Genomic DNA, 26,045 nt, shown 5'->3' on the forward strand with positions numbered 1-26,045 from the left:
CCCCTGTATTAAAGTGCATTTAGCGGTGATCGCACATCTGTTTGTTTCTCAACCATTGTTTGAGTTGACCTTTAAAGCTATTGAGAGTGGGACAGGCTGGGAGGCTATTCCACAATGAGCTGCCTTTAATGGAAAGGACCCCTTGCTCGATTTTGCTAATTGACATCTCTTTCTAACCGTCAGAGCCAATGGAATCGAGGGGAACTCCCACATACTCCTTATTTGGTAATGTGTGTGTGAGAGACTGACGCATAGCCAAAACCGGAAGCTGCGATAACTCAGGTGGTTAGCATACAACATACAAATGGAATTATGGATTATAAATAATTGTTTCAGTTCCACAGAAACATTATGGATTAACCGATTCAGCCGCGTTTTTTCTCGTTTTAATGCCATTGAACGAGTCTTTTGATCAGATTGACAGCTACGGTGAGACGATCTCCCGTAAAAGCTCCGTAAAGGTACGTGTTGTGGTGTCTGTGTTTGCTTCCCCTGTCTCGAGTTCGGATCACTTAGTGATGATACTATACCTAAATAATATGTGGAACCTCAGCTTTAATCGGATATCTTGTATGTGCAGCTACGATAAGTAATAAGGGTATCTTTTATCTTGAGTTCTGTGCCAAAGCGTGTTAGCATTTTTCGCTCAGGGGTCATTTAGATGCTTCTTATGAGACTTGTGTTTTGTTTTGGTAAAAATTGTTGTATCGTCAGTTAGCTGAGATTCTTCCCGTTAATCTGGTATAACACATTAATAGGTTCTTAAATATTAAGATGCCCTGAGAGACACAGTGTCGTGGAAAAAAAAGCCCCCGCCGAGGGGGGGCTTTGGGGCTTAACAGGTTAAATAAGATTTTAGTTTCACCTGGAGTAAATCCACATAAACATATTAATGCATCAATGATTATAATCTAACCATATCATATATATTATTCTGAAATGGGCCAATCTGCCGAATGACTACTTTAACTTTTGCTACTTTAACTATATTTTGATGATAATACTTTTATACTTTTACTTGAGGAACATTTTGAATGCAGGACTTTTACTGTAACAGAGTATTCCTACACTCTGGTACTTCTACTTTTGCTCAAGTACAAGATCTGACTACTTTTACTTTTACTCAAGTACAAGATCTGAGTACTTCTACTTTTACTCAAGTACAAGATCTGAGTACTTCTACTTTTACTCAAGTACAAGACCTGAGTACTTCTACTTTTACTCAAGTGCAAGACCTGAGTACTTCTCCCACCTCTGTTCTGTAGTATTGCTTGTACTTTAGTAATTAGTTAAATTAATTTTAGTAATCTGAATACTTGTTCCACTACTGATGATTCATCCTCTTCATCAGCATTACTTGCACACTTGCAACATAATATGCATTATTGTATTCTACTCTGTTTCTTCTTGCACTATTTACATTTTCTTGAGACTTTGCCCTATCTACACTGTAGATAATGTGCTTGACAACAAAGCCTTTGAATTTCAATTTAATTAAGTTTTAATCGTTGTTTTGATCAGGCACTCCGTTAGCCACAACGGGGTCCTAACTGTCTGCATTTTGAAACCGTTAGCGGTGAGAGAACAGAAGACACCTAGCAACAGTTACCGGGAGGAGAGGTGGAGGTGGGCATGTCACTGTTAAAAATGATAATATGTTCAACTAACATTACACTACAGTTAACTGTGAAACATGTTTAAGCGTATGTGCTCGTGAGGGACACTAAAAACTGTTCTTACTGTAGGTATTTCATGTATGCTAATGCTAACCGGTGGCTTGACTGATTAGCTTCTGTCCTTGCTAAGTGGCTAGTTAGCCTGCTTGTCAAACTCAGCTTCCTTAACCGGATTGTGAATCCAACACACGTAATGCTTAATGTCTTTGCTTGCAACCTTAAACGAGCAAGTGTCTATTCCGGGTAGCGATGTTATTTTTCTATTAATATCGTATGTCTTGCCTCAACAAGTTGGCCTGCAAACGTGGGGATTGTGCCAACATGATTATACTCTAATATTGTGTTTATCCCGGCACTTCATTTTCACTATTTCGGTTTTTGCATTTATTATAAACAATGTGAATTCGTTGTTAACCAGAAATACCTGCACATGAGTTTGCTAGGTTATCGTTTCTTTCGATTTGTCACGTCTGCTATGGGAGAGCACGATGCAACGTTCAAGTGTACATGTATAAGACACGTCCGCCAGAAGCAACTTAAAGTAGCTTTCTGTTTTGTTTGTAATCGTCCACCAGCGATATTAATGATTAAAGACTTGAACAAGCATACAATTAAATGTGATTATAGTAGAGTTAAAGGGATTTAGATCGTGTATATCTCAGCTGAGTTAAGTGTGAATAATATTATTTCTCGTGGCACGGCAAAACAACTTTTTTTGAACACAAATTCCGTATATGTTACAAAAAGGCACTGTTTGGAGTGAGTAAAGTGGTGACATGATCCGTCAGTGCAATGCCACATGCCGGTTGCAAATTATCTCCGCTCGCCTGTCACCCTCAGGTCATTCAGAGCTTAATTTTCCCACAGCACTGGAATGCACCGTGCTCCCTCCCTTGTAACTGAGCATGCGCAGGACATGTTGTAAACAATGAGAGCAGACCGTCTCCAGCTTTGTGTCTGTCCAACAGTTTATCTTTGCAAAACTAACAGCGGTTTCTAACAGCTCTGCGTGTGTTACATAAAAATGTTCTTTGGTAAGTATAGGGACACTTTTGTTATTAGATGTCATCACCTAAACTTAGATTTGTATCGCCATCTTCACGTATCAAATGTGTTGCGTTACATCCACCTCGAAGAATGACACACTTGGGCGTGACAGCGTGCGAAAGAACCGATTGATATTGTCATTGTTTATCCATTTTTTTATATATTTGTGATCGTTATAATTCCAGGTCAAAGTGTGTGTGTGTTTAATCTTCCATTGTCGATCTTCATCTGAGCAGTTTCCCTCCTGCTAGCTTTGCCAGTCTCACTCCCGGCTGCTAAAGCTGACTTGTTGATTAGCATCCTAGCTAACGTATGCTACTCGCATAACAGTGTGGATTGTAACTAGCAATGTGAGTGCTTAGAACTTCAGTATTACCTGCTTTATTGCATTTCAGGTACTAATATTTGTAGTTGTTGAGCATACACACAAGCTATCTTATATATGTGTGCACCCTACCTGGAAATACTTTGCACTGAAGGGGTTTTGTTGTTGGTAAAATAAGTTTAAATTGAACAAAGAGTGGCACCTTTTTGTATTTTAAAAAGCATGAATGGCATTTAATAATGATGTTATGCACACAGAGCTGTCGCAGGCTATAGGATTGCTCATTATATTGAATATAGTGGACGGTAAAAATCTATTTAGCTCTCACTTTGTCATTTAATTGAGTCATACCAATGTGTTATGTGCTCATTTTAATTGTATGATTTATGAATAAGCTATAGTGTAATCCAATCCAAATACAATTATGCTTTTCTGTTTAAAGACATATATTAATATGTTCCTTTCTATGTTATTTATTATTACAGACTACATGGATCTGTACCAGTGTTGTAGAAATCATGTTTGACTCGTGAAGTATAACTTCAAACAACAGTATTATGATTAATCATATTTGGTATTAAAAATAACATTCTGAATCCCTAAAAAAAAAAAAAAAAATCAATGCTACGTATCAAATTCCCCTACATGCTTGTTTTTTTGTTTATCATCATCCGCTGGTCACGATTGCTTAAATGTATTTCATTTATTTTGCATCTTAAATATTTGTTCTGCATGCTTCTTAGGTAAAGCTGTCTTTGGCTCTTTTCTGCTGTAACAATGTACATGTCGCCTCTGTGGGACTAATACAGGTATTGTGTTGTGTTGTAGGGAGCTGAAGCATGGAGGTGGTTCTGAGCAGGCTGAGGGGGCTGAGTGCGGATGAACTTCGAGGAGAGTTTGCCCGAGCTGGCGTCAAGTGCGGTCCGATCACAGCCACCACCCGAGCCACCTTTGAGAGGAAGTTAGCCCGAGTGCTAGCCGGTCCAGAGACCAGCGCCACGGACACGGACAGCAGCTCTTCGGCCGCCAGTGGAGCCTCTGATGCGGATAATGCCAATCCTGCAGAAGCTGTATTAACCTCCGCTTCAACAAAATGCAAACCCACTGAGGCGGCCAGTGAAGAGTTGGACTTTGGCTACGGAGTAGGTCTCAACCCTCCTGAGGAAGACGAGATCTTCTCAAAGACGACCTCAAACTGTTCTGCAGAAGGCAGTCACTCTCGGTCCCAAACGGAAACCCCTTCAAAGTCGGCACAAGTGTCCCCAACCTGTTATTATGGAGTATGTCCAATGTGGGAGGATGTGTTGTCTAGAAATGGTAAGACAGACACAGCTTTTTACTTCATGTGGTGTGATGCAGGTTTCAGTTTTATAGATTAAGAGCTGGCAAAAGTTATAGATCATTTGCATTGTAATCTTTATATTAGCAGTTTAGATTAGTGTGGGGGAAAAAACACCATGATGTACTTCATGTGTATTTGGAAAGCCATTTCACACAATCATAATTGTATCAGTAAGACACGTCACTATACAATGTATTGATAATCAGCCTTAAATAGATCTTAACTAACTATCTGATATCAAATGACAGTGATTCTGTTTTCTGATCAAGTTTTGGCTTTTCCCCGGAGCTAAAGTCCAGCTTAAAAGATTGTTGTTTATTCGTTTATTCGCACTGTTTGTCCATATTTTTTATTTGTTTAGGACTTGCTGCTGTTTTAGTAGGTCATCTAAATTTGAATTCATTTGTTTAAGTGGTTGAAAACATTTCTTGTTATTTCTTTTTTGGTAAGCAGCAAGAAAGTAGGATTGCTGGAACTTTCTAGATTAGAGTATTATAAATTATTCCTAATCTACAACACAAATCAAAGCTGGGTATGTTAACCTGTCAGGGTGGCTTTTATTCGAACTGCTTTTATTCTAACTGCTTTTATTCTAACTGCTTTTATTCTAACTGCTTTTATTCTAACTGCTTTTATTCCAACTGCTTTTATTCTAACTGCTTTTATTCCAACTGCTTTTATTCTAACTGCTTTTATTCTAACTGCTTTTATTCTAACTGCTTTTATTCTAACTGCTTTTATTCCAACTGCTTTTATTCTAACTGCTTTTATTCTAACTGCTTTTATTCTAACTGCTTTTATTCTAACTGCTTTTATTCTAACTGCTTTTATTCTAACTGCTTTTATTCTAACTGCTTTTATTCTAACTGCTTTTATTCTAACTGCTTTTATTCTAACTGCTTTTATTGTGGTGGCACTGGATTCTCATCAGAATATGACTTTACTGGCTAACAAGGAAAAACAACTTCAACCACCAGTTAGGAAATCACACGGTAATACATTTCACAAGAAGTTAAGCCCTCAGCCTGTTTTCAGGCCTCAGGCTCGAATGACATTCCCAGAACAAATGACCATAACTTCACTTCTAAAAGGCGTAAATTAATCATCTTTTTTCTCAAAGCAAGGTTACACCTGTGAGTTGGATGTAGAAAAGTCAGAATCAATATAGATTTTTTTTTATTTTAAAGTAAATTCAGATTGAACATAGTAAAAAAACTTAAATTATTGTGTCCGTCCAAAAAAAAAACATTACTTATGGTGAAAACCACCCTCGAATGATGGGATGGTACTAAAAGCTTTAGGAATCCAAACTATAACATATAATAAGTACCCTGTATCAAGATTGATGCAAAACAAGTGACATTTGACCTTTTTAGAGAGATTTAGAAACAGAAACCCACTTCTGGGGTCATTTGGGTGGATTTTTCATATCTCTGGCCCCCCCCCAATCGATTTTGATGATTGACATCTCTTTTTAACCGTTAGAGCCAATGGAATCGAGGGGAAGTTCCACACACACACACACACACACGTTACCAAATAAGGAGTGAGAGTGACGCATAGCCAGAATACCCAAAACAGGAAGCTGTCATAGCAGCTAATATGAAAACTCAGTTTTTGACATAAAAATGTAATAATGGATTATCAGTAATCATTTCAAAGTGACACAGACACATTGGATTAACCTTCAGCCGCGTTTTTATCGTTTTAATGCCATTGAACACAACTTTTGATCAGAAACAGCAAAGGGAAGACATATCTTGTTTGTGCAGATCCGATAAGTAATACAGTATTTATACCTACTGTGCTAAGTGCGTTAGCATCTTTTCGCTCAGGGCTAATTTAGACGCTTCTTGTGAGACATGTGTTTTGTTTCGGTAAAAATGGTTCGTATCGTCAGATAGCTGAGTTTCTTCCCGTTAAGTGAGTATGACACATTCATAGTTTATTCAATGTTAAGAAGCCCTGAGACACAGTTTCGTGAAAAAAAAGCCCGTAGCCCCTGCTAGCGGGGGTTTGGGGCTTAATAGGTTATTAAGGTCACATTGAAACATTTAAAATGCTTATTTGTTTCTCTGTAGAGAGAGCACATGTATACACGGATAAGAAGGATGCCCTTCAAGCTGTTAAGATGATGAAGGGCGCCCGCTTCAACCGCTTCGCCAACCGTGAGGATGCTGAGAAGTTTGCCAAGGGGATCTGTGACTATTTCGCCTCGCCCAACAAATCCACACCCTGTGTGTCTCCGGCCAAACCAGGTCTGCTCCTCAGTAAAGGTAAACCCCTCTCTGTGTGAAAAGAAATGCTATAACAATACTGTTTTTTATCGGTAGAAGGGAGAAGAAGGGTTAACACTGAAGAGAACTGTTTCCTGTCCTCTGTATTATAAAAGGAATCATTATAAGGCTATAATATTGTGTTGCTTTCAGGGATTATTTGTTCTTTATCCTTTATACATTATTTAAATGGAAGTGCCCTCTTTAACTTAGTTAGATTTAGTGCTAAGAGCCTTTGTCAATTGTGTCTGAAGCAAACAGAAATACAAACCTTGAACAATGTCTTGAGTTAAACGTCTTCTCCCTCTCCACCCAGACCACATGGAGGTTGACAGCATCAACCGGGAGCGGGCCAACAGCTTCAAGAGCCCGCGCACGCAGGACCTGACGGCCAAGCTGAGGAAAGCCGTGGAGAAAGGAGACGAGGCGGCCTTCAGCGAGCTGGTCTGGGACAACCCGCGCTATCTCATCGGCTCAGGGGATAATCCCACCATAGTGCAGGTAGACACATCATCTCTTTTTTAACTAAATAAAACTGGACTTAATAAGGAAGCAGAATTAGTTTAGGCTGTATTTCTTAAACTCTGTGTGCTTTTAATAGATTTATTAGCTTTACCGGTCATTTGTTGAGACATAAAACACTTTTCCACATCAGTGCCAACTTGTAAGCTAATGCTCTTGTGAAGTAAACAAATCAAATACATTTTAAGCAAAGATTAGATTTGCTAAATATCGAGTCGAAGATAAAACCTGGTGATTGTGTGTATACAAATAACTTGAATGATGTCATGGAAATTAGTACTTTAAACCTGCAAATGTGATGCGAGTTCATTTTAAGGATCATGTATTGTCATTTAAAAAAAAGAATTTCGGTGATAAATCCCTGACATCAGCAAGTTACGGTCAGATGCTGCTTTTGGACACAATGAAGCATCCTTCCTGTTTCCAGGAGATTCAAATAAAATGACTAAATCCTGATCCATAACTGTGTTCCTCTGTGTGTAAAGGAGGGCTGCCGGTACAACGTGATGCACTCGGCAGCGAAGGAGAACCAGGCGGGAATCGCTCAGCTGCTGCTGGACACTTTGGAAAACCCCACATTTATGCGCCTCATGTATCCAGACGACCAGGAGGCCATGCTGCAAAAACGCATCCGCTACATCGTAGATCTTTACCTCAACACTCCAGATAAGGCTGTACGTTCTGAACCTGATGACACCCAGCTTGATCTATTCTTAAGCAAGATCCTTTCCACAATTTACTAATGAGAGAAAAACACCACTTTGTTAAAAGCAAAAAGCAAACAAAAGGCTATATGCAGGGTTCTTCTTACGGTCATTGAAAACCTGGAAAAGTCATTCAAAATGATAATTCCAGGTCCTGGAAAAGTTTTGGAAAACAATATTTTTCCCAAAGTTTTGAAAAAGTCATGGAAATGTAACTAAAGTTGCATCAAATATAATTTATATTTTATCTCCGAAATAGTAATACTATAATGATAATAAATACTGTAATGAAACGTAAAATGGCTTTTAACTGACGAGGTGTTTTGCTGGTGAGAGATGTTAGTGGCTTTAGCGCGTAGAAGCTAGTAAGCCTATTGGATTTGTTTTAGATAGGCACGACATGTTTCAGATGCAGACCTTATTTTCCTGTTCCATGTTAAAATAAACCATTTCCAGTGGTACGCTGAGAGAGAGTAATGTTTTTGGTCATGGACAATTAGGTAAAGGTCCTGGAGAAGTCATTGAAAAAGTGTATGAACCCTGTATATGTCATATGAATTTGCACGCTTATCGTTTAACATCCCAGAAAACATCTGTACTCTCACCTAGTTACCTGTTAGCAACTGGCTATTTTGTACCCCACGTACAATCTTTCAATTGCACAAAAAACACATTTACTTTGTGATGAGAGAACGTGAACATATTCTTCTCAGCACATAGAACTTTGTTGTTGTAAAACCTGAACATTTACCTTCATGAGTTTAGGATTTGTTGAAGGACTGTTGTACTAGACTGCCCATTGGTTTAAGCAAGATGTACCTACAAAAGAAACCCAACTAAGTATAATTTATTACAGCTCCACTTCTTTGATTTGAACTACATAACATAACATATAAACGTTCTTGAGGAAAGCATCAAGTTAGTACTGTCTATATGTATTCCATAATAGAGTAGTTGTGTGTTATTAACGTTTCTCTTTATGCCGCAGGGCTTTGAAACCCCTCTCCACTTTGCCTGTAAGTTCGGATGCCCTGACGTGGTCAACGTCCTGTGTTCGCATCCCGACTGCGATAAGAGCTGCAAGAACAAGGACGGCCAGAAGCCTTGTGATGTGAGGACACTTCATTTCATTTCAAACCTTTATTTAACCAGATTGGTCCCATTGAGATCATAGATCTCTTTTTCAAGGGAGGCCTGCAGCATATAGGTTCCACATGAAACATACAACAATAAAGGACATTATACATTATATTTACAGGATACATTTACATAGTTATAGACATTTACAAGTGGCCATAGTATCAACGAGCATTTCATTTAGCCTAGCTTTAAAAACATGCAGAGGAATGAGATCGCTCAGTTTCAATTCTTGTTACACTTGTTTGTAACCCTTATTGAACTTTGGGGTTATTTATTACACAGGCAGTTTTGAGTCTGTGCACTTCTAGCAGCTTCTCAGCTTCGCACAGTCGCTGCTGAGGGAGGTGCCGTTATGCTCACTCTGATTTTGAAGCCCTGACCTTTTTAAATCTTTTGGCAACAATCACTCGCCGCACATTGAAGGCTAAAATTAGACACATTCTTTCCCCAGCTAATCCAGCAACAGTTGCATGCACTCAGCTATACTTATATGCCCATTTCTCATTTGTTTTTTCCTTTTCACAGCTTATTTGTAGCAGGAAAAATAAAACCCAGGAAGTGAAGCAGAAGATAAGTGACTATTTGGAGGGTAAGGACACGCACACTTTGTCTTAAGATGTTTTTTGTTTCTATTCTCCTCTACTTCCTGAAGGACACGGGTTATTAAGTGTACTTTCACTCAGAAAGAAGCCTGATTCAAGGTGCAGACAGAGATTCTAATCCAATACACTCTGGCTGTGTGTGAGGAAAGCAGACGTCTCGTGTTCAGCTCTGGTTCTGTAAATGGTGAACAGATAAAGTACCACACTAAAGTAATCCAGCCAAACAGCTACAGGGGGCGTTGCCGCTCGTGCACAGGATGTATAAAGAGAGGGTAGTGGGAGGGAGAGGGACCATACATCTATTATTAGTATTTGTTTGGGTGGTTGGTTCAAATATAAACATCTCACTGTTCTATTGATTAAACCTAACATCAACGCTCTATCTAAGGTTTCGAATAAGACCCTCATTGAAAATAAATGCAATCCATGAAGTAATGTGAATAAAGGTCCATGATTGAACATGTTATCTAAACTAGGGCTGCACAATTAATCAAAATGTTATCGTTATTGCAATATTTTATAAATCTCAGGAAGAACAATATTTTTTAAAGGCTTAATATACATTTTGAATGACGTATTGAAAAGCTGCAGAGATATCTTAGCCTACAAATCATGTCCTACATCCCTATAGACAAAATATAGTTAGTTTGGTACGGATCCTTTAATATGTTTATCAATGAGAATTATGGTTTAAAATAGATCAATCCTTCCAGTATTGAGAAAAATTCAAGATCAATATTGTATTTCTAATCTAGATCGCAATTGCAATATCAGTTCAAACCTAATCTCAATTTTAAAGGTCCCCTATTATACTGTTGTTCATCAATATATTACAGGTCTCAGATATATACAGAACCTGTCTCTGATTGGCTGAAACACCAAACGGGTCATTGCAGCATTACCCATAATCCCCTCTGTTTCAGCCCTGCTTCCAAAGAGCTGATTCTATGTCTGTTACTTTAGATGAAAATAAGGAGCCCCTCCCCACGCCCCTCTGAGAGACATTTGGTTACAAAGAACTCAATGGTGCTCTAGGAGGAGATTCAGGTGATAAGGGGGGGGGGGGGGGGGGGGGGTTACCTTGGTTGCTGATTGGCTAATGGTTACCAAGCCAAAACATCGTTATGACATCATAAAGTGACCAAAATCTGATCAGCTCATTTTCAGACAGGTTTTTATAGAAATGGATCAAAAAGAAAGAGAATCTTTGTTCCTGAAACTTTCAGAGTCTCTTTCCACAGAGGGGACACATGTTGATGTAGAAGAGACATGAAGAAGAGGGGACACATGTTGATGTAGAAGAGACATGAAGAAGAGGGGACACATGTTGATGTAGAAGAGACATGAAGAAGAGGGGACACATGTTGATGTAGAAGAGACATGAAGAAGAGGGGACACATGTTGATGTAGAAGAGACATGAAGAAGAGGGACACATGTTGATGTAGAAGAGACATGAAGAAGAGGGGGACACATGTTGATGTAGAAGAGACATGAAGAAGAGGGGACACATGTTGATGTAGAAGAGACATGAAGAAGAGGGGACACATGTTGATGTAGAAGAGACATGAAGAAGAGGGGACACATGTTGATGTAGAAGAGACATGAAGAAGAGGGGACACATGTTGATGTAGAAGAGACATGAAGAAGAGGGGACACATGTTGATGTAGAAGAGACATGAGAAGAGGGGGACACATGTTGATGTAGAAGAGACATGAGGAAGAGGGGGGACATGTTGATGTAGAAGAGACATGAAGAAGAGGGGACACATGTTGATGTAGAAGAGACATGAAGAAGAGGGGACACATGTTGATGTAGAAGAGACATGAAGAAGAGGGGACACATGTTGATGTAGAAGAGACATGAAGAAGAGGGGACACATGTTTGATGTAGAAGAGACATGAAGAAGAGGGGGACACATGTTGATGTAGAAGAGACATGGAGAAGAGGGGACACATGTTGATGTAGAAGAGACATGAAGAAGAGGGGACACATGTTGATGTAGAAGAGACATGAAGAAGAGGGGACACATGTTGATGTAGAAGAGACATGGAGAAGAGGGGACACATGTTGATGTAGAAGAGACATGGAGAAGAGGGGACACATGTTGATGTAGAAGAGACACGAAGAAGAGAGGACACATGTTGATGTAGAAGAGACATGAAGAAGAGGGGACACATGTTGATGCAGAAGAGACATGAAGAAGAGGGGACACATGTTGATGTAGAAGAGACATGAAGAAGAGGGGGACACATGTTGATGTAGAAGAGACATGGAGAAGAGGGGACACATGTTGATGTAGAAGAGACACGAAGAAGAGAGGACACATGTTGATGTAGAAGAGACATGAAGAAGAGGGGACACATGTTGATGTAGAAGAGACATGAAGAAGAGGGGACACATGTTGATGTAGAAGAGACACGAAGAAGAGGGGACACATGTTGATGTAGAAGAGACACGAAGAAGAGGGGACACATGTTGATGTAGAAGAGACATGAAGAAGAGGGGACACATGTTGATGTAGAAGAGACATGAAGAAGAAGGGGACACATGTTGATGTAGAAGAGACATGAAGAAGAGGGGACACATGTTGATGTAGAAGAGAGGGACACATGTTGATGTAGAAGAGACATGAAGAAGAGGGGACACATGTTGATGTAGAAGAGACATGAAGAAGAGAGGGACACATGTTGATGTAGAAGAGACATGAAGAAGAGGGGACACATGTTGATGTAGAAGAGACATGAAGAAGAGGGGGGACACATGTTGATGTAGAAGAGACATGAGAAGAGGGGGACACATGTTGATGTAGAAGAGACACGAAGAAGAGAGGGGACACATGTTGATGTAGAAGAGACATGAAGAAGAGGGGACACATGTTGATGTAGAAGAGACATGGGAGAAGAGGGGACACATGTTGATGTAGAAGAGACATGAAGAAGAGGGGACACATGTTGATGTAGAAGAGACATGAAGAAGAGGGGACACATGTTGATGTAGAAGAGACATGAAGAAGAGGGGACACATGTTGATGTAGAAGAGACATGAAGAAGAGGGGACACATGTTGATGTAGAGAGACATGAAGAAGAGGGGACACATGTTGATGTAGAAGAGACATGAAGAAGAGGGGACACATGTTGATGTAGAAGAGACATGAGGAAGAGGGGGGACATGTTGATGTAGAAGAGACATGAAGAAGAGGGGACACATGTTGATGTAGAAGAGACATGAAGAAGAGGGGACACATGTTGATGTAGAAGAGACATGAAGAAGAGGGGACACATGTTGATGTAGAAGAGACATGAAGAAGAGGGGACACATGTTGATGTAGAAGAGACATGAAGAAGAGGGGGACACATGTTGATGTAGAAGAGACATGGAGAAGAGGGGACACATGTTGATGTAGAAGAGACATGAAGAAGAGGGGACACATGTTGATGTAGAAGAGACATGAAGAAGAGGGGACACATGTTGATGTAGAAGAGACATGGAGAAGAGGGGACACATGTTGATGTAGAAGAGACATGGAGAAGAGGGGACACATGTTGATGTAGAAGAGACACGAAGAAGAGAGGACACATGTTGATGTAGAAGAGACACGAAGAAGAGGGGACACATGTTGATGCAGAAGAGACATGAAGAAGAGGGGACACATGTTGATGTAGAAGAGACATGAAGAAGAGGGGGACACATGTTGATGTAGAAGAGACATGGAGAAGAGGGGACACATGTTGATGTAGAAGAGACACGAAGAAGAGAGGACACATGTTGATGTAGAAGAGACATGAAGAAGAGGGGACACATGTTGATGTAGAAGAGACAGGAAGAAGAGGGGACACATGTTGATGTAGAAGAGACATGAAGAAGAGGGGACACATGTTGATGTAGAAGAGACATGAAGAAGAGGGGACACATGTTGATGTAGAAGAGACACGAAGAAGAGGGGACACATGTTGATGAAGAAGAGACATGAAGAAGAGGGGGACACATGTTGATGTAGAAGAGACATGAAGAAGAGGGGACACATGTTGATGTAGAAGAGACATGAAGAAGAGGGGACACATGTTGATGTAGAAGAGACATGAAGAAGAGGGGACACATGTTGATGTAGAAGAGAGGACACATGTTGATGTAGAAGAGACATGAAGAAGAGGGGACACATGTTGATGTAGAAGAGACATGAAGAAGAGGGGACACATGTTGATGTAGAAGAGACATGAAGAAGAGGGGGACACATGTTGATGTAGAAGAGACATGAAGAAGAGGGGGGACACATGTTGATGTAGAAGAGACATGGAGAAGAGGGGACACATGTTGATGTAGAAGAGACACGAAGAAGAGAGGACACATGTTGATGTAGAAGAGACATGAAGAAGAGGGGACACATGTTGATGTAGAAGAGACATGGAGAAGAGGGGACACATGTTGATGTAGAAGAGACACGAAGAAGAGAGGACACATGTTGATGTAGAAGAGACATGAAGAAGAGGGGACACATGTTGATGTAGAAGAGACATGAAGAAGAGGGGGACACATGTTGATGTAGAAGAGACATGGAGAAGAGGGGACACATGTTGATGTAGAAGAGACACGAAGAAGAGAGGACACATGTTGATGTAGAAGAGACATGAAGAAGAGGGGACACATGTTGATGTAGAAGAGACATGGAGAAGAGGGGACACATGTTGATGTAGAAGAGACAGGAAGAAGAGGGGACACATGTTGATGTAGAAGAGACATGAAGAAGAGGGGACACATGTTGATGTAGAAGAGACATGAAGAAGAGGGGACACATGTTTGATGTAGAAGAGACATGAAGAAAGAGGGGACACATGTTGATGTAGAAGAGACATGAAGAAGAGGGGACACATGTTGATGTAGAAAGAGACATGGAAGAAGAAGGGGGACACATGTTGATGTAGAAGAGACATGAAGAAGAGGGGGACACATGTTGATGTAGAAGAGACATGAAGAAGAGGGGACACCATGTTGATGTAGAAGAGACATGAAGACGAGGGGACACATGTTGATGTAGAAGAGACATGAAGAAGAGGGGGACACATGTTGATGTAGAAGAGACAGGAAGAAGAGGGGACACATGTTGATGTAGAAGAGACATGAAGAAGAGGGGACACATGTTGATGTAGAAGTAGACATGAAGAAGAGGGGACACATGTTGATGTAGAAGAGACATGAAGAAGAGGGGACACATGTTGATGTAGAAGAGACATGGAGAAGAGGGGACACATGTTTGATGTAGAAGAGACATGGAGAAGAGGGGACACATGTTGATGTAGAAGAGACAATGAAGAAGAGGGGACACATGTTGATGTAGAAGAGACATGAAGAAGAGGGGACACATGTTGATGTAGAAGAGACATGAAGAAGAGGGGACACATGTTGATGTAGAAGAGACATGAAGAAGAGGGGACACATGTTGATGTAGAAGAGACATGAAGAAGAGGGGACACATGTTGATGTAGAAGAGACATGAAGAAGAGGGGACACATGTTGATGTAGAAGAGACATGAAGAAGAGGGGACACATGGTGATGTAGAGAGACACGAAGAAGAGGGGACACATGTTGATGTAGAAGACTCACACTGAGGACACAGTTTGAGTTAGAAGCGATTACCTATGTTGATGTAAGAGACATGAAGAAGAGGGGACACATGTTGATGTAGAAGAGACATGAAGAAGAGGGGAACACATGTTGATGTAGAAGAGACATGAAGAAGAGGGGACACATGTTGATGTAGAAGAGACATGAAGAAGAGGGGACACATGTTGATGTAGAAGAGACATGAAGAAGAGGGGACACATGTTGATGTAGAACAGACATGAAGAAGAGGGGACACATGTTAATGTAGAAGAGACATGAAGAAGAGGAGACACATGTTGATGTAGAAGAGACATGAAGAAGAGGAGACACATGTTGATGTAGAAGAGACATGAGGAAGAGGGGTCACATGGTGATGTAGAAGAGACATGGAGAAGAGGGGACACGTGTTGATGTAGAAGAGACATGAGGAAGAGGGGACACATGGTGATGTAGAAGAGACATGAAGAAGAGGGGACACATGTTGATGTAGAAGAGACATGAAGAAGAGGGGACACTTGTTGATGTAGAAGAGACATGAAGAAGATGGGACACATGTTGATGTAGAACAGACATGAAGAAGAGGGGACACATGTTAATGTAGAAGAGACATGAAGAAGAGGAGACACATGTTGATGTAGAAGAGACATGAGGAAGAGGGGTCACATGGTGATGTAGAAGAGACATGGAGAAGAGGGGACACATGTTGATGTAGAAGAGACATGAGGAAGAGGGGACACATGGTGATGTAGAAGAGACATGAAGAAGAGGGGACACGTGTTGATGTAGAAGAGGCATGAAGAAGAGGGGACACGTGTTGATGTAGAAGAGGCATGAAGAAGAGGGGACACATGTTGATGTAGAAGAGACATGGAGAAGAGGGGACACATGTTGATGTAGAAGAGACATGAAGAAGAGGGGACACGTGTTGATGTAGAAGAGGCATGAAGAAGAGGGGACACGTGTTGATGTAGAAGAGACATGAAGAAGAGGGGACACATGTTGATGTAGAAGAGACATGAAGAAGAGGGGACACATGTTGATGTAGAAGAGACATGAAGAAGAGGGGGACACATGTTGATGTAGAAGAGACATGAAGAAGAGGGGACACATGTTGATGTAGAAGAGACATGAAGAAGGGAGGACACATGTTGATGTAGAACAGACATGAAGAAGAGGGGACACATGTTAATGTAGAAGAGACATGAAGAAGAGGAGACACATGTTGATGTAGAAGAGACATGGAGAAGAGGGGACACATGTTGATGTAGAAGAGACATGAAGAAGAGGAGACACATGTTGATGTAGAAGAGACATGAGGAAGAGGGGTCACATGGTGATGTAGAAGAGACATGGAGAAGAGGGGACACATGTTGATGTAGAAGAGACATGAGGAAGAGGGGACACATGGTGATGTAGAAGAGACATGGAGAAGAGGGGACACGTGTTGATGTAGAAGAGACATGAAGAAGAGGGGACACGTGTTGATGTAGAAGAGGCATGAAGAAGAGGGGACACATGTTGATGTAGAAGAGACATGGAGAAGAGGGGACACATGTTGATGTAGAAGAGACATGAAGAAGAGGGGACACGTGTTGATGTAGAAGAGGCATGAAGAAGAGGGGACACGTGTTGATGTAGAAGAGACATGAAGAAGAGGGGACACATGTTGATGTAGAAGAGACATGAAGAAGAGGGGACACATGTTGATGTAGAAGAGACATGAAGAAGAGGGGACACATGTTGATGTAGAAGAGACATGAAGAAGAGGGGACACATGTTGATGTAGAAGAGACATGAAGAAGGGAGGACACATGTTGATGTAGAACAGACATGAAGAAGAGGGGACACATGTTAATGTAGAAGAGACATGAAGAAGAGGAGACACATGTTGATGTAGAAGAGACATGAGGAAGAGGGGTCACATGGTGATGTAGAAGAGACATGGAGAAGAGGGGACACATGTTGATGTAGAAGAGACATGAAGAAGAGGGGACACGTGTTGATGTAGAAGAGGCATGAAGAAGAGGGGACACATGTTGATGTAGAAGAGACATGGAGAAGAGGGGACACATGTTGATGTAGAAGAGACATGAAGAAGAGGGGACACGTGTTGATGTAGAAGAGGCATGAAGAAGAGGGGACACGTGTTGATGTAGAAGAGGCATGAAGAAGAGGGGACACGTGTTGATGTAGAAGAGGCATGAAGAAGAGGGGACACATGTTGATGTAGAAGAGACATGAAGAAGAGGGGACACGTGTTGATGTAGAAGAGGCATGAAGAAGAGGGGACACGTGTTGATGTAGAAGAGGCATGAAGAAGAGGGGTCACATGGTGATGTAGAAGAGACATGAAGAAGAGGGGACACATGTTGATGTAGAAGAGACATGAAGAAGAGGGGACACATGTTGATGTAGAAGAGACATGAAGAAGAGGGGACACGTGTTGATGTAGAAGAGACATGAAGAAGAGGGGACACATGTTGATGTAGAAGAGACATGAAGAAGAGGGGACACATGTTGATGTAGAAGAGACATGGAGAAGAGGGGACACGTGTTGATGTAGAAGAGACATGAAGAAGAGGGGACACATGTTGATGTAGAAGAGACATGGAGAAGAGGGGACACGTGTTGATGTAGAAGAGGCATGAAGAAGAGGGGTCACATGGTGATGTAGAAGAGACATGAAGAAGAGGGGACACATGTTGATGTAGAAGAGACTTGAAGAAGAGGGGACACATGTTGATGTAGAAGAGACATGAAGAAGAGGGGTCACATGGTGATGTAGAAGAGACATGAAGAAGAGGGGACACATGTTGATGTAGAAGAGACATGAAGAAGAGGGGACACATGTTGATGTAGAAGAGACATGAAGAAGAGGGGTCACATGGTGATGTAGAAGAGACATGAAGAAGAGGGGACACATGTTGATGTAGAAGAGACATGAAGAAGAGGGGACACATGTTGATGTAGAAGAGACATGAAGAAGAGGGGACACATGTTGATGTAGAAGAGACATGGAGAAGAGGGGACACGTGTTGATGTAGAAGAGACATGAAGAAGAGGGGACACATGTTGATGTAGAAGAGACATGGAGAAGAGGGGACACGTGTTGATGTAGAAGAGGCATGAAGAAGAGGGGACACGTGTTGATGTAGAAGAGGCATGAAGAAGAGGGGTCACATGGTGATGTAGAAGAGACATGAAGAAGTGCATTTTGCACAATAGGTGACCTTGAATGTGTGTTGCATCACAGACCGCTGCTTCATCCCGTTGCTGAGGGCAGTGGATAACACCTCTCAGCCCATCATCGGGGGTCTCTGGTCCCCCGAGTCCTCAGAGAGTTTCTCTATGATCCATCCGCACCCCAGAAGCCCGATGGACCCCGTCATGACGGTCACAGCCTACGCCGGCCCGCTGAGTCCCTCTAAAGCAAGTTCACCTCCTGATTACCTGCTTACTTTTACAATAATACATCTATTGTGATTTTAAGGGTGTCCATTATCATCTGGACGGGACAACAGCTGGAAGTGAGCCATGTTGGCTAAAGCTGCCCCTATTTATTGTTTGTTGTGACAGTTGATCAATGAGGACTGTCCACGACACTATAAACAAACTAAAGTAAATCTATGACCCTATCAGTGCAACCTTTCTGTTCAACAACTCACCTCTGGCTGGCAGAGAACTCACTGATACATAGCTCCTTGGATAACTCCACCCACTGTACATTTCACATTTATATTCAACTTAACACGCTTAAAGTAAATAATATCCTGCTTCATATTGTGTCTAAATCCCTTCAATAGTGTTTGATTGTCAGAGTTTGTAGAGTTGTTATCTTCAGTCTACTGTATATTTTCTACTTCTTAATGCTGTTTTAATTCTATTTTGAGATGTTTAAATTCTTGTATTGTTTATTTCTACTAACTTGTTTAGTTTTTTATGCTGCTGCAACGATGTCCCAACTGGGGATGAATAAAGTACCTCTTATCTTATTTATTGAGCAGCAGATGTTCTTCCCTCCTGCAGGCAGATGATTTCCGTCGCTCCTGGAAGACGCCGCCCAGAGACCGGGGCGACCTTTTCCACAATATCCTGAAGTCTGATCCCGACCGCGGGGCAGAGAGAGTGGGCAGGTACGTCCAACACCTTACTCTGCTTAAGATGTCTTCCTGTGTTTTCTTAAATCAGAGATGAAGTCCTGGACTCGGACTCGAGTGTCGATTTTCAGTACTCGGACTCGCGCACTGCTTGATGCGACTCGAACTTTGACTCGTGAATTCTCGCGTACGCTGACTTGGACTCGGACTCGTGAATTTCCCCCCCCACGATGACTCGGACTCGACTTGTACATTGACGCTCTGACTTGGACTCGGACTCGAGCAAGTTTTCTCTGGAGTCTGATGTCCTCTATCCTGGCTTGTGCACCTGTGAGGCGAGTTCACGGACTGGGCCCGCTATTCCAGTCTAGAGATGTCTAGTAGAGACACCCCGCATCGTGCTATGCTTTCACACATTCTGCTTCCACATTGGAAAAGAGCAGCGCAAAATGCTTGTTATTTGGAAACAATATAGAAGAGAAGGCTCCGTAACACATTACTCTAAGGATCGAGTTCAGACATATAGGCTGTCTTGAACACTGTCATCAGAGTAACGTGATCTCATCAATAAATAAAGATTCAGCCGATAACACGAAAGCACATGGCTACTTAACATGCAGAATTACTCATTTAGCATGCTAAGTAGCCATGTGCTTTCTGGGGCTTAATCTTTATCAGTAAACCGATTTAACCGGTAAAAGTTCCTTCAAAATAAGAGTCCCGATCTTATTACTATCAAAATAAAAGTGCAAACCGAAAACTTTACCATAGGAAAATATTGGCATACAAATATAATCACTTCTCTAAAAGGTAACTCATTTTAAATATAGTTAGACATATTAAAGGTCATTTACAATAATAATAATAATATTAGTAATAAGCTTTATATTTGTATAGCACCTATTACAAGAATTGTAGCCAAACTCGCTTCACAGCAGTTCAACAGACAGATTAGTATAACATGACAGGATAAAAGCAATGTAGAGGAGCAGCTACATTTCAACACATATATCCACGAAGATTAATACATGAAGACTTGTGACTCGGACTTGACTTGGACTCTTCTTAGGTGACTCTGACTTGGACTCGGACTCGAACACAGGTGATGATGACTCGGACTCTACTCGGACTCTCCCTTGGTGACTCGGACTTGGACTCGAAGAGTGGTGACTTGACTACAACACTGTCTTAAATATACTGTGAGACACTGGAGTAGATACAAATAATTTGGATGACAGAAACTTATATTATTGTCAATATGAGTCAGTCATTTTGTTTGTGAAGCAGTGACGCTCATAATTACACTGAGGTAGCAAAGCATCTTTCCTGAACCCTCCAAAATCATTTTACTCTCAAAACTAGATATAAAAAGATACACACAATTATCAATAACAAACGTTTCTAATGGAGCTTTGTGACAAGGTTCTGGGTCCTGAGGAAGAACACGGACCATGGCTTGAAAGCCTCACATTAGTCCTGAAACTCACTCAAAAGCACCTGCAGTTAGTGTGAGGATGTCTTTGTGTAGTATAAGCAAATATTGGATATCAAGCTATTATCAAACTTCTATTGGGAATTTGATTAGCGATCCACTGGCACTGTGACTGCTGGGTATTATCATAATGAATACAGAGAAATCCCTGTATTGCATGTGTCATCTAAATGATAATAATACTTTTTTTATCTCCAGAGATCTGGCTCATGAGATGGGCCACCCGTGGGCTGAGTACTGGGACTTTCTGGACAGTTTTGTGGACCTGTCATCTGCTGAGGGGCTGCTGAAGCTGAACGAGTATCTCAGCAAGAGGGACTTCAGCCCCCAGGGTCACGAGGAGGCCGGGGAGAACGAGACCAGCAACAAGTTCAAGACCCCATCTCCAGGTACCTCCAAGTTTTACGTTTTTATTGTCATTCGTACATAGCTACAGTGCAGTTCTGTCGATGAAAATCTTAGGTCACAGGCTCCTCCAACAATGCAACACAATAAAACCGATAACATAGTGCAAGTAAATACAAATGAAAACGGATCAAATGGAGTAGAAATAGTGCAATCAGAGTTGCAAACAGGTGAATGATATAAAGCCTTGCGGTTGAGGGCGGTGCAGCTGCCGTAGCCGGCCGTGAAGCAGCCAGTCAGGATCCTCTCTGTGGTGCACCTGTAGAAGCTGCAGAGTTTCCTGGAGTCCATGTTGAACCTCCTCAGCCTGCGGAGGAAGAAGAGCCGCCGGCTTTTATAAGCTGCATATCCAGAAAAAGTGTAAACGACTGGAAAAAGAAACACACATTGTTTTGGTCATTCGTCATGTAGCTGCAAAAATAAACAAAACAGAAGATTAACTCAGTTAGCAAATCTTACGCAGGGAAAATGATCCAAGTCCAGGCAAGAGTATCCATCTCGTACTTTTATTTCTATGATCCAATCATCAACGGGACAGTGAACAGGTTTCGTAACAGTGTTACAGCTAAAGTAAATAAAGATCAATAAATAGCTCCAACACATCGTCCCTTTTTTTTGCAGGAAAGCTCAACAAGTTCTGCAACTCCATCTCCGTGGGCGCCTTCCTGGACGAGGGCGACGACATGAGCCTGGAGGAGATGAAGAACCGGCAGAACGCGGCGCTCACCAGCATCACGTCCTGCGCCGCGTCCGGCCTGAAGGGGGCGACGGGGGGCCGCGAGTTCCACATCCTGCCCATCGCCATGCTGCACCACCGCGGGGCCGACCTCATCGAGACGGCAGCCGAGCAGGAGCTGCTGTGTTGCTGCGACGACGGACTCTTGTTGCCGGGGGTTTCCTGCAAAAACGGGCTGTGCTCCTCCTCCTCCTCTTCCTCCTCCTCTTCCTCCTCCAGAGACAGGACTCACAACGGGGACAAAGTGGCCCCTCGCACCTCCCCCTCCTCCATGCTGTCGCCCATCTCCAACCTCATGGTGGAGTTTGAGCGCATGTCTCTGCAGGAGGAGCACAGGAACTCCTCCATCTCCTCTATCTTCTCCTCCCCCCCCTCCTCAGCCTCGGACCTCAGCACCGGGCTGACCCGCCTCTCTCTGGGTCACATTGGGCAGGAGGGGGGGGATCCCGCAGAGGGAGGAGAGGAGGAGAGCAGCGGCAGCTCGGAGGAGTTCTTTGAAGCCCAGGAGAGTGTGGAGGGGCTGGGCAGGACTAGGGGGGGGGCACTGGGGGGGGGGAGGAACCTCTGTGCCAGGTCCAAGTCGTGGGACCATGGGGGGAGAGACCTGAGCAGCTCGGGGTCCTCAGGGTCCTCCTACAAGTCCTTAGATAACTCCAACGAGTTCCTGCCCAGGACCCCGCCCAAGATCAGGAGAGGACTGTTCATCGAAGGGTGAGTAACACTAGTTAAAAAGGAATAGCGTTTAAAACTGTAGAAATAATACACAGGAACAAGTATATTTATGCATGTTTTTATTTGTCTATTCCTTTGAATTCCATGTATTTACTTAGTTTACTATAATTCTTAAGATTGATGATGTTTTTCCACAAATTGTTCATTTTCTTTAGGATTTATTTACTTGTTTTCTTTTTAAAATGTCTTCTAACAGCATCATTATGATCATTTATTGAATAAGATATATTAATATTTATTTTGGTGATGTGTTTAAAACTTTCAACTTTATGCAAAAAAAAGAAAAATGTTTGTTTTTTCAAATACATTTTTTGTTATATTTATTGAGTTTGCTATAATAATGATTTTTAACAGCATCATTGTGATTTTTATTATTTTATTTATCAACACAATTGTTTTGGAAGGGGCGGGCTTTATTTGTATGTATTTTTCTGAAAAATATACATTTGTCAAAAAATAAGTTGGGGGTGTGTAGCCTCTAGAGTCAAAACACGTACTTTGCAACAGACAAAGTTTTGGCCCAAAAATGACAAGTTATGATTTTAAAAACAGTTTATTCATTCTGCGGTTTTGCAGGGATTCACCATCCAAGTTGGACAGACAGGTTTTCTCAGCGATACAAGGCTTGGACGTCGACGTCCTGAAGTATCCCAGCATTCACAAGTGGAAGAGCACAATGACCTCATACTCGACTTCCGACATGCAGAGGTGAGTAGCTGCTCGCATACTTTCTCTATTAGTGTTCTGCTGGTTTCACTCCTCTGCTGTTGGAATATCATCTCATTGACTACATTTGCAATCTTAAATATATGTTAAAGCATATGACCGTGAAAAATGTTACTTATTATTAGGGATCCTCCGATCGATCGGTCACCGATCGATCGGTCACCGATCGAGATCGGCCGATACTCACTCTCTACCGATCGATCGGTGCTCTCTAAACATGCCGATCGCGAGAGCCGATCGCATGACGTAAAATACATGACACTTTTCTCTGTGTGCGGCAAAACAAGCTCGCCAAAATGGCTTCACCGGTCTGGCATTATTTTAAGGGGTCCGAAAAAGACAGTAAAATAGCGATAACGTGTGTGAAGCAGAAATCCTGCAGCTCCGCCCGCCGGACCGGTGAGCGGAGCGAAACACACAAGAGTTAGACCTAACAGTAACACACTTAGCTATTTTATCTACCTCTGGAACAAGCTAAACTAGTTATTATACATATATTTATTCTTCACTGTCGGGTCACTCATTACTAGATCAGTGAGCTGCATGAGATACTGACAGGCTGTCAGGAGAGGGAGAGAGGGAAGAAAAGAGAGCGCTTCCGCTCATTTCTCCCGTGTTATTATCCAAAGTGAATGTAAACTTGAATAATGTACTTCATTTGAATGTAATAATTAAGTTGATTGTTGTTTGTGGAAGCTCCAGTGAATGAGCCCCATTAACTGAGTTTTAAACATCACTTTAAATGAAAGATTTAAAGTGATGTTTAAATCTTCCATTTAGGCCCCGCCCACTCAATCGGATCGGCGATCGGTATCAGCCGATACTGATTCCGGCGATCGGCCCCGAAATTAGCGATCGGAGCATCCCTACTTATTATAGATTTCAACGGTCTTTAATATAAAAAGTGATGTGGTGGATGCCACAAAATAAACAAAAGGGCGGATGATTCATGGCTATTTCATCAGAAATGTAGCACCCTTTGTTTCAGAAAGGGCTTTTCAGCTCTTGCAGCCTGAACGTTTTGCTATTAGTCACACCTTCACACAATTACAGACATGTTTAGGAATAAGTAGCGAGGTGACATGCCAGGTGGTGGAGAAATCCCTCAACTTATTCTAATGAGCTACCAAAAGGTTACAGCGACCCTCTCTTGCACACACACACCTCACACAGATGAACAGGTGATTTATATTTTCTATGAGTGCCGCCCACATCCATGTGACCCAACAAATCCAACCCATAATTGATCTCAAGATAATAAACTAATATTAGACAAATAGCTTAATATAAACAATCAGAAATTCTTTAAAATGTACAACAAAACATTTGTATTTTGTTCTATGGGACAAGAAACTGAAGACATTGTACTTTTTGTTAACATTAGCAGCATAGTTAAATAGTTACAACCACTAACTATTGATGTGTTGAGGCGGCAGTGGCTTAGTCAACAAGTGCAGTCCTGTGAGGGATTAATAAAGTATGTATTCTTCGTCTTTCCTCCAGCTGGCCCAGCCCTGCGGTGGTGAAACCAGGCCTCAGGATGCCTCAGACCCCCGGCTCCCCGGCACGCTTCAGCCCCGCCCGGCACGCCGCCTCTCCAGACTTCAGCCCCAGCCGCTACAGCCCTGCCAACGCCAGCTACATCCAGCGCATCCGCCTCAAGCACTTAAACGAGCCATCGGTCTAACTGCCCCCCCCCCTCTACGGCCATACCCTCCTCCCCCGCCCTCCCTTTACAAATCCAGCTGCAACAAGGTGGCTACACCCGAGCTCAGAAAACACAACAGAAATATGCACAAGCGTCTGGATTTGTATTTATGATGTATGGTACTACTCTAATGTCAAACATGAATTCTCATCACGTTGGGTTGTGATGTACACTGAAGACTTTAAAAAAGAAAAAAAAAGATCATTTATGTTATGGGTGTGGACAATGTTGAATTGACGGTAATGTTATTTGTGGCAAGTGTGAAGCACCTGTATCATAGCCTGAGTCAACTTCTTTTGTGAAAACAAGCCGCACTCCCCAAAGTGAGTTCATCAGAGGAATCCTCAACAGGATCGGCCCACTGAGGATGTTCTTTAAACAAAAAAAAAAGAAAGTAAAAATGTTAATATTTTAAAAGTTATTTTTTGTATGTTGGTCAGTAGCACAAAATGTAAGTGTTTTTATTAATGGTGTTAAAACCGACTGCCATTTCCTATGTTTTCCTCAGTTCAGGAATTGCCTTAATTTTCTGACGTCTGGACACTCCCTCTCGAGGTCACACGTGAACAGATGGCTACGACAAACATGGGACAAACCCGATTAGACTGAGATGTTTTTTATTTGTGTTCTTCAATAAATGCATACATTTTCCATCTTTTCTCGGTGGTTCCTGGACATGTCTTGACTGTCTGGAAATGGAATTTATTTTTCTGTGAAATAACTTCCATTCACATCTTCTGGTGTGTGTGTGTGTGTGTGTGTGTGTGTGTGTGTGTGTGTGTGTGTGTGTGTGTGTGTGTGTGTGTGTGTGTGTGTGTGTGTGTGTCATTGGTATCTTCAAACGTGTCTCACCTGGGCTTTACCTTTTAAAAAAATGTTTTTTAAATAAAATAAATAGGCCAGTTTGATGCTA

The 26,045-nt window shown here is 41.9% G+C and overlaps 1 protein-coding gene across 2 annotated transcripts; it reads left to right on the forward strand.

Annotated features, from left to right (window-relative positions):
• The first annotated feature begins 1,554 nt into the window (after window positions 1-1,554).
• ankle2 (ankyrin repeat and LEM domain containing 2) lies at window positions 1,555-25,791 on the forward strand. Of its 2 annotated transcripts, none has more exons than XM_034229670.1 (13): window positions 1,555-1,626; window positions 3,877-4,365; window positions 6,472-6,666; window positions 6,983-7,167; window positions 7,674-7,862; window positions 8,881-9,003; window positions 9,558-9,621; window positions 18,490-18,665; window positions 19,263-19,369; window positions 21,024-21,214; window positions 21,852-22,677; window positions 23,275-23,406; window positions 24,928-25,791. In XM_034229670.1, the coding sequence occupies exons 2-13, from the start codon at window positions 3,888-3,890 to the stop codon at window positions 25,109-25,111; spliced, it is 2,850 nt and encodes a 949-aa protein (XP_034085561.1). In that variant the 5' UTR covers window positions 1,555-1,626; window positions 3,877-3,887; the 3' UTR covers window positions 25,112-25,791. The 2 variants fall into 2 exon arrangements, with proteins under 2 accessions (XP_034085561.1, XP_034085560.1); XM_034229669.1 differs by lacking the exon at window positions 1,555-1,626 and adding an exon at window positions 2,557-2,710.
• Window positions 25,792-26,045: the final 254 nt, after the last annotated feature.

The sequence above is a fragment of the Gymnodraco acuticeps genome, unplaced genomic scaffold (genome assembly GCF_902827175.1).
Source record: "Gymnodraco acuticeps unplaced genomic scaffold, fGymAcu1.1, whole genome shotgun sequence".
In the NCBI taxonomy this organism is placed as follows: Eukaryota; Metazoa; Chordata; class Actinopteri; order Perciformes; family Bathydraconidae; genus Gymnodraco; species Gymnodraco acuticeps.

Bases quoted from the DNA above. Each gene is read 5' to 3' on its own strand.
- ankle2 (XM_034229670.1), top strand. From the start codon at position 3,888: ATGGAGGTGGTTCTGAGCAGGCTGAGGGGGCTGAGTGCGGATGAACTT. The intron at 18,666-19,262 runs GCAAGTTCACCT...TCCCTCCTGCAG, and splicing joins GCCCGCTGAGTCCCTCTAAA to GCAGATGATTTCCGTCGCTC. The intron at 23,407-24,927 runs GTGAGTAGCTGC...TCTTTCCTCCAG, and splicing joins TCGACTTCCGACATGCAGAG to CTGGCCCAGCCCTGCGGTGG.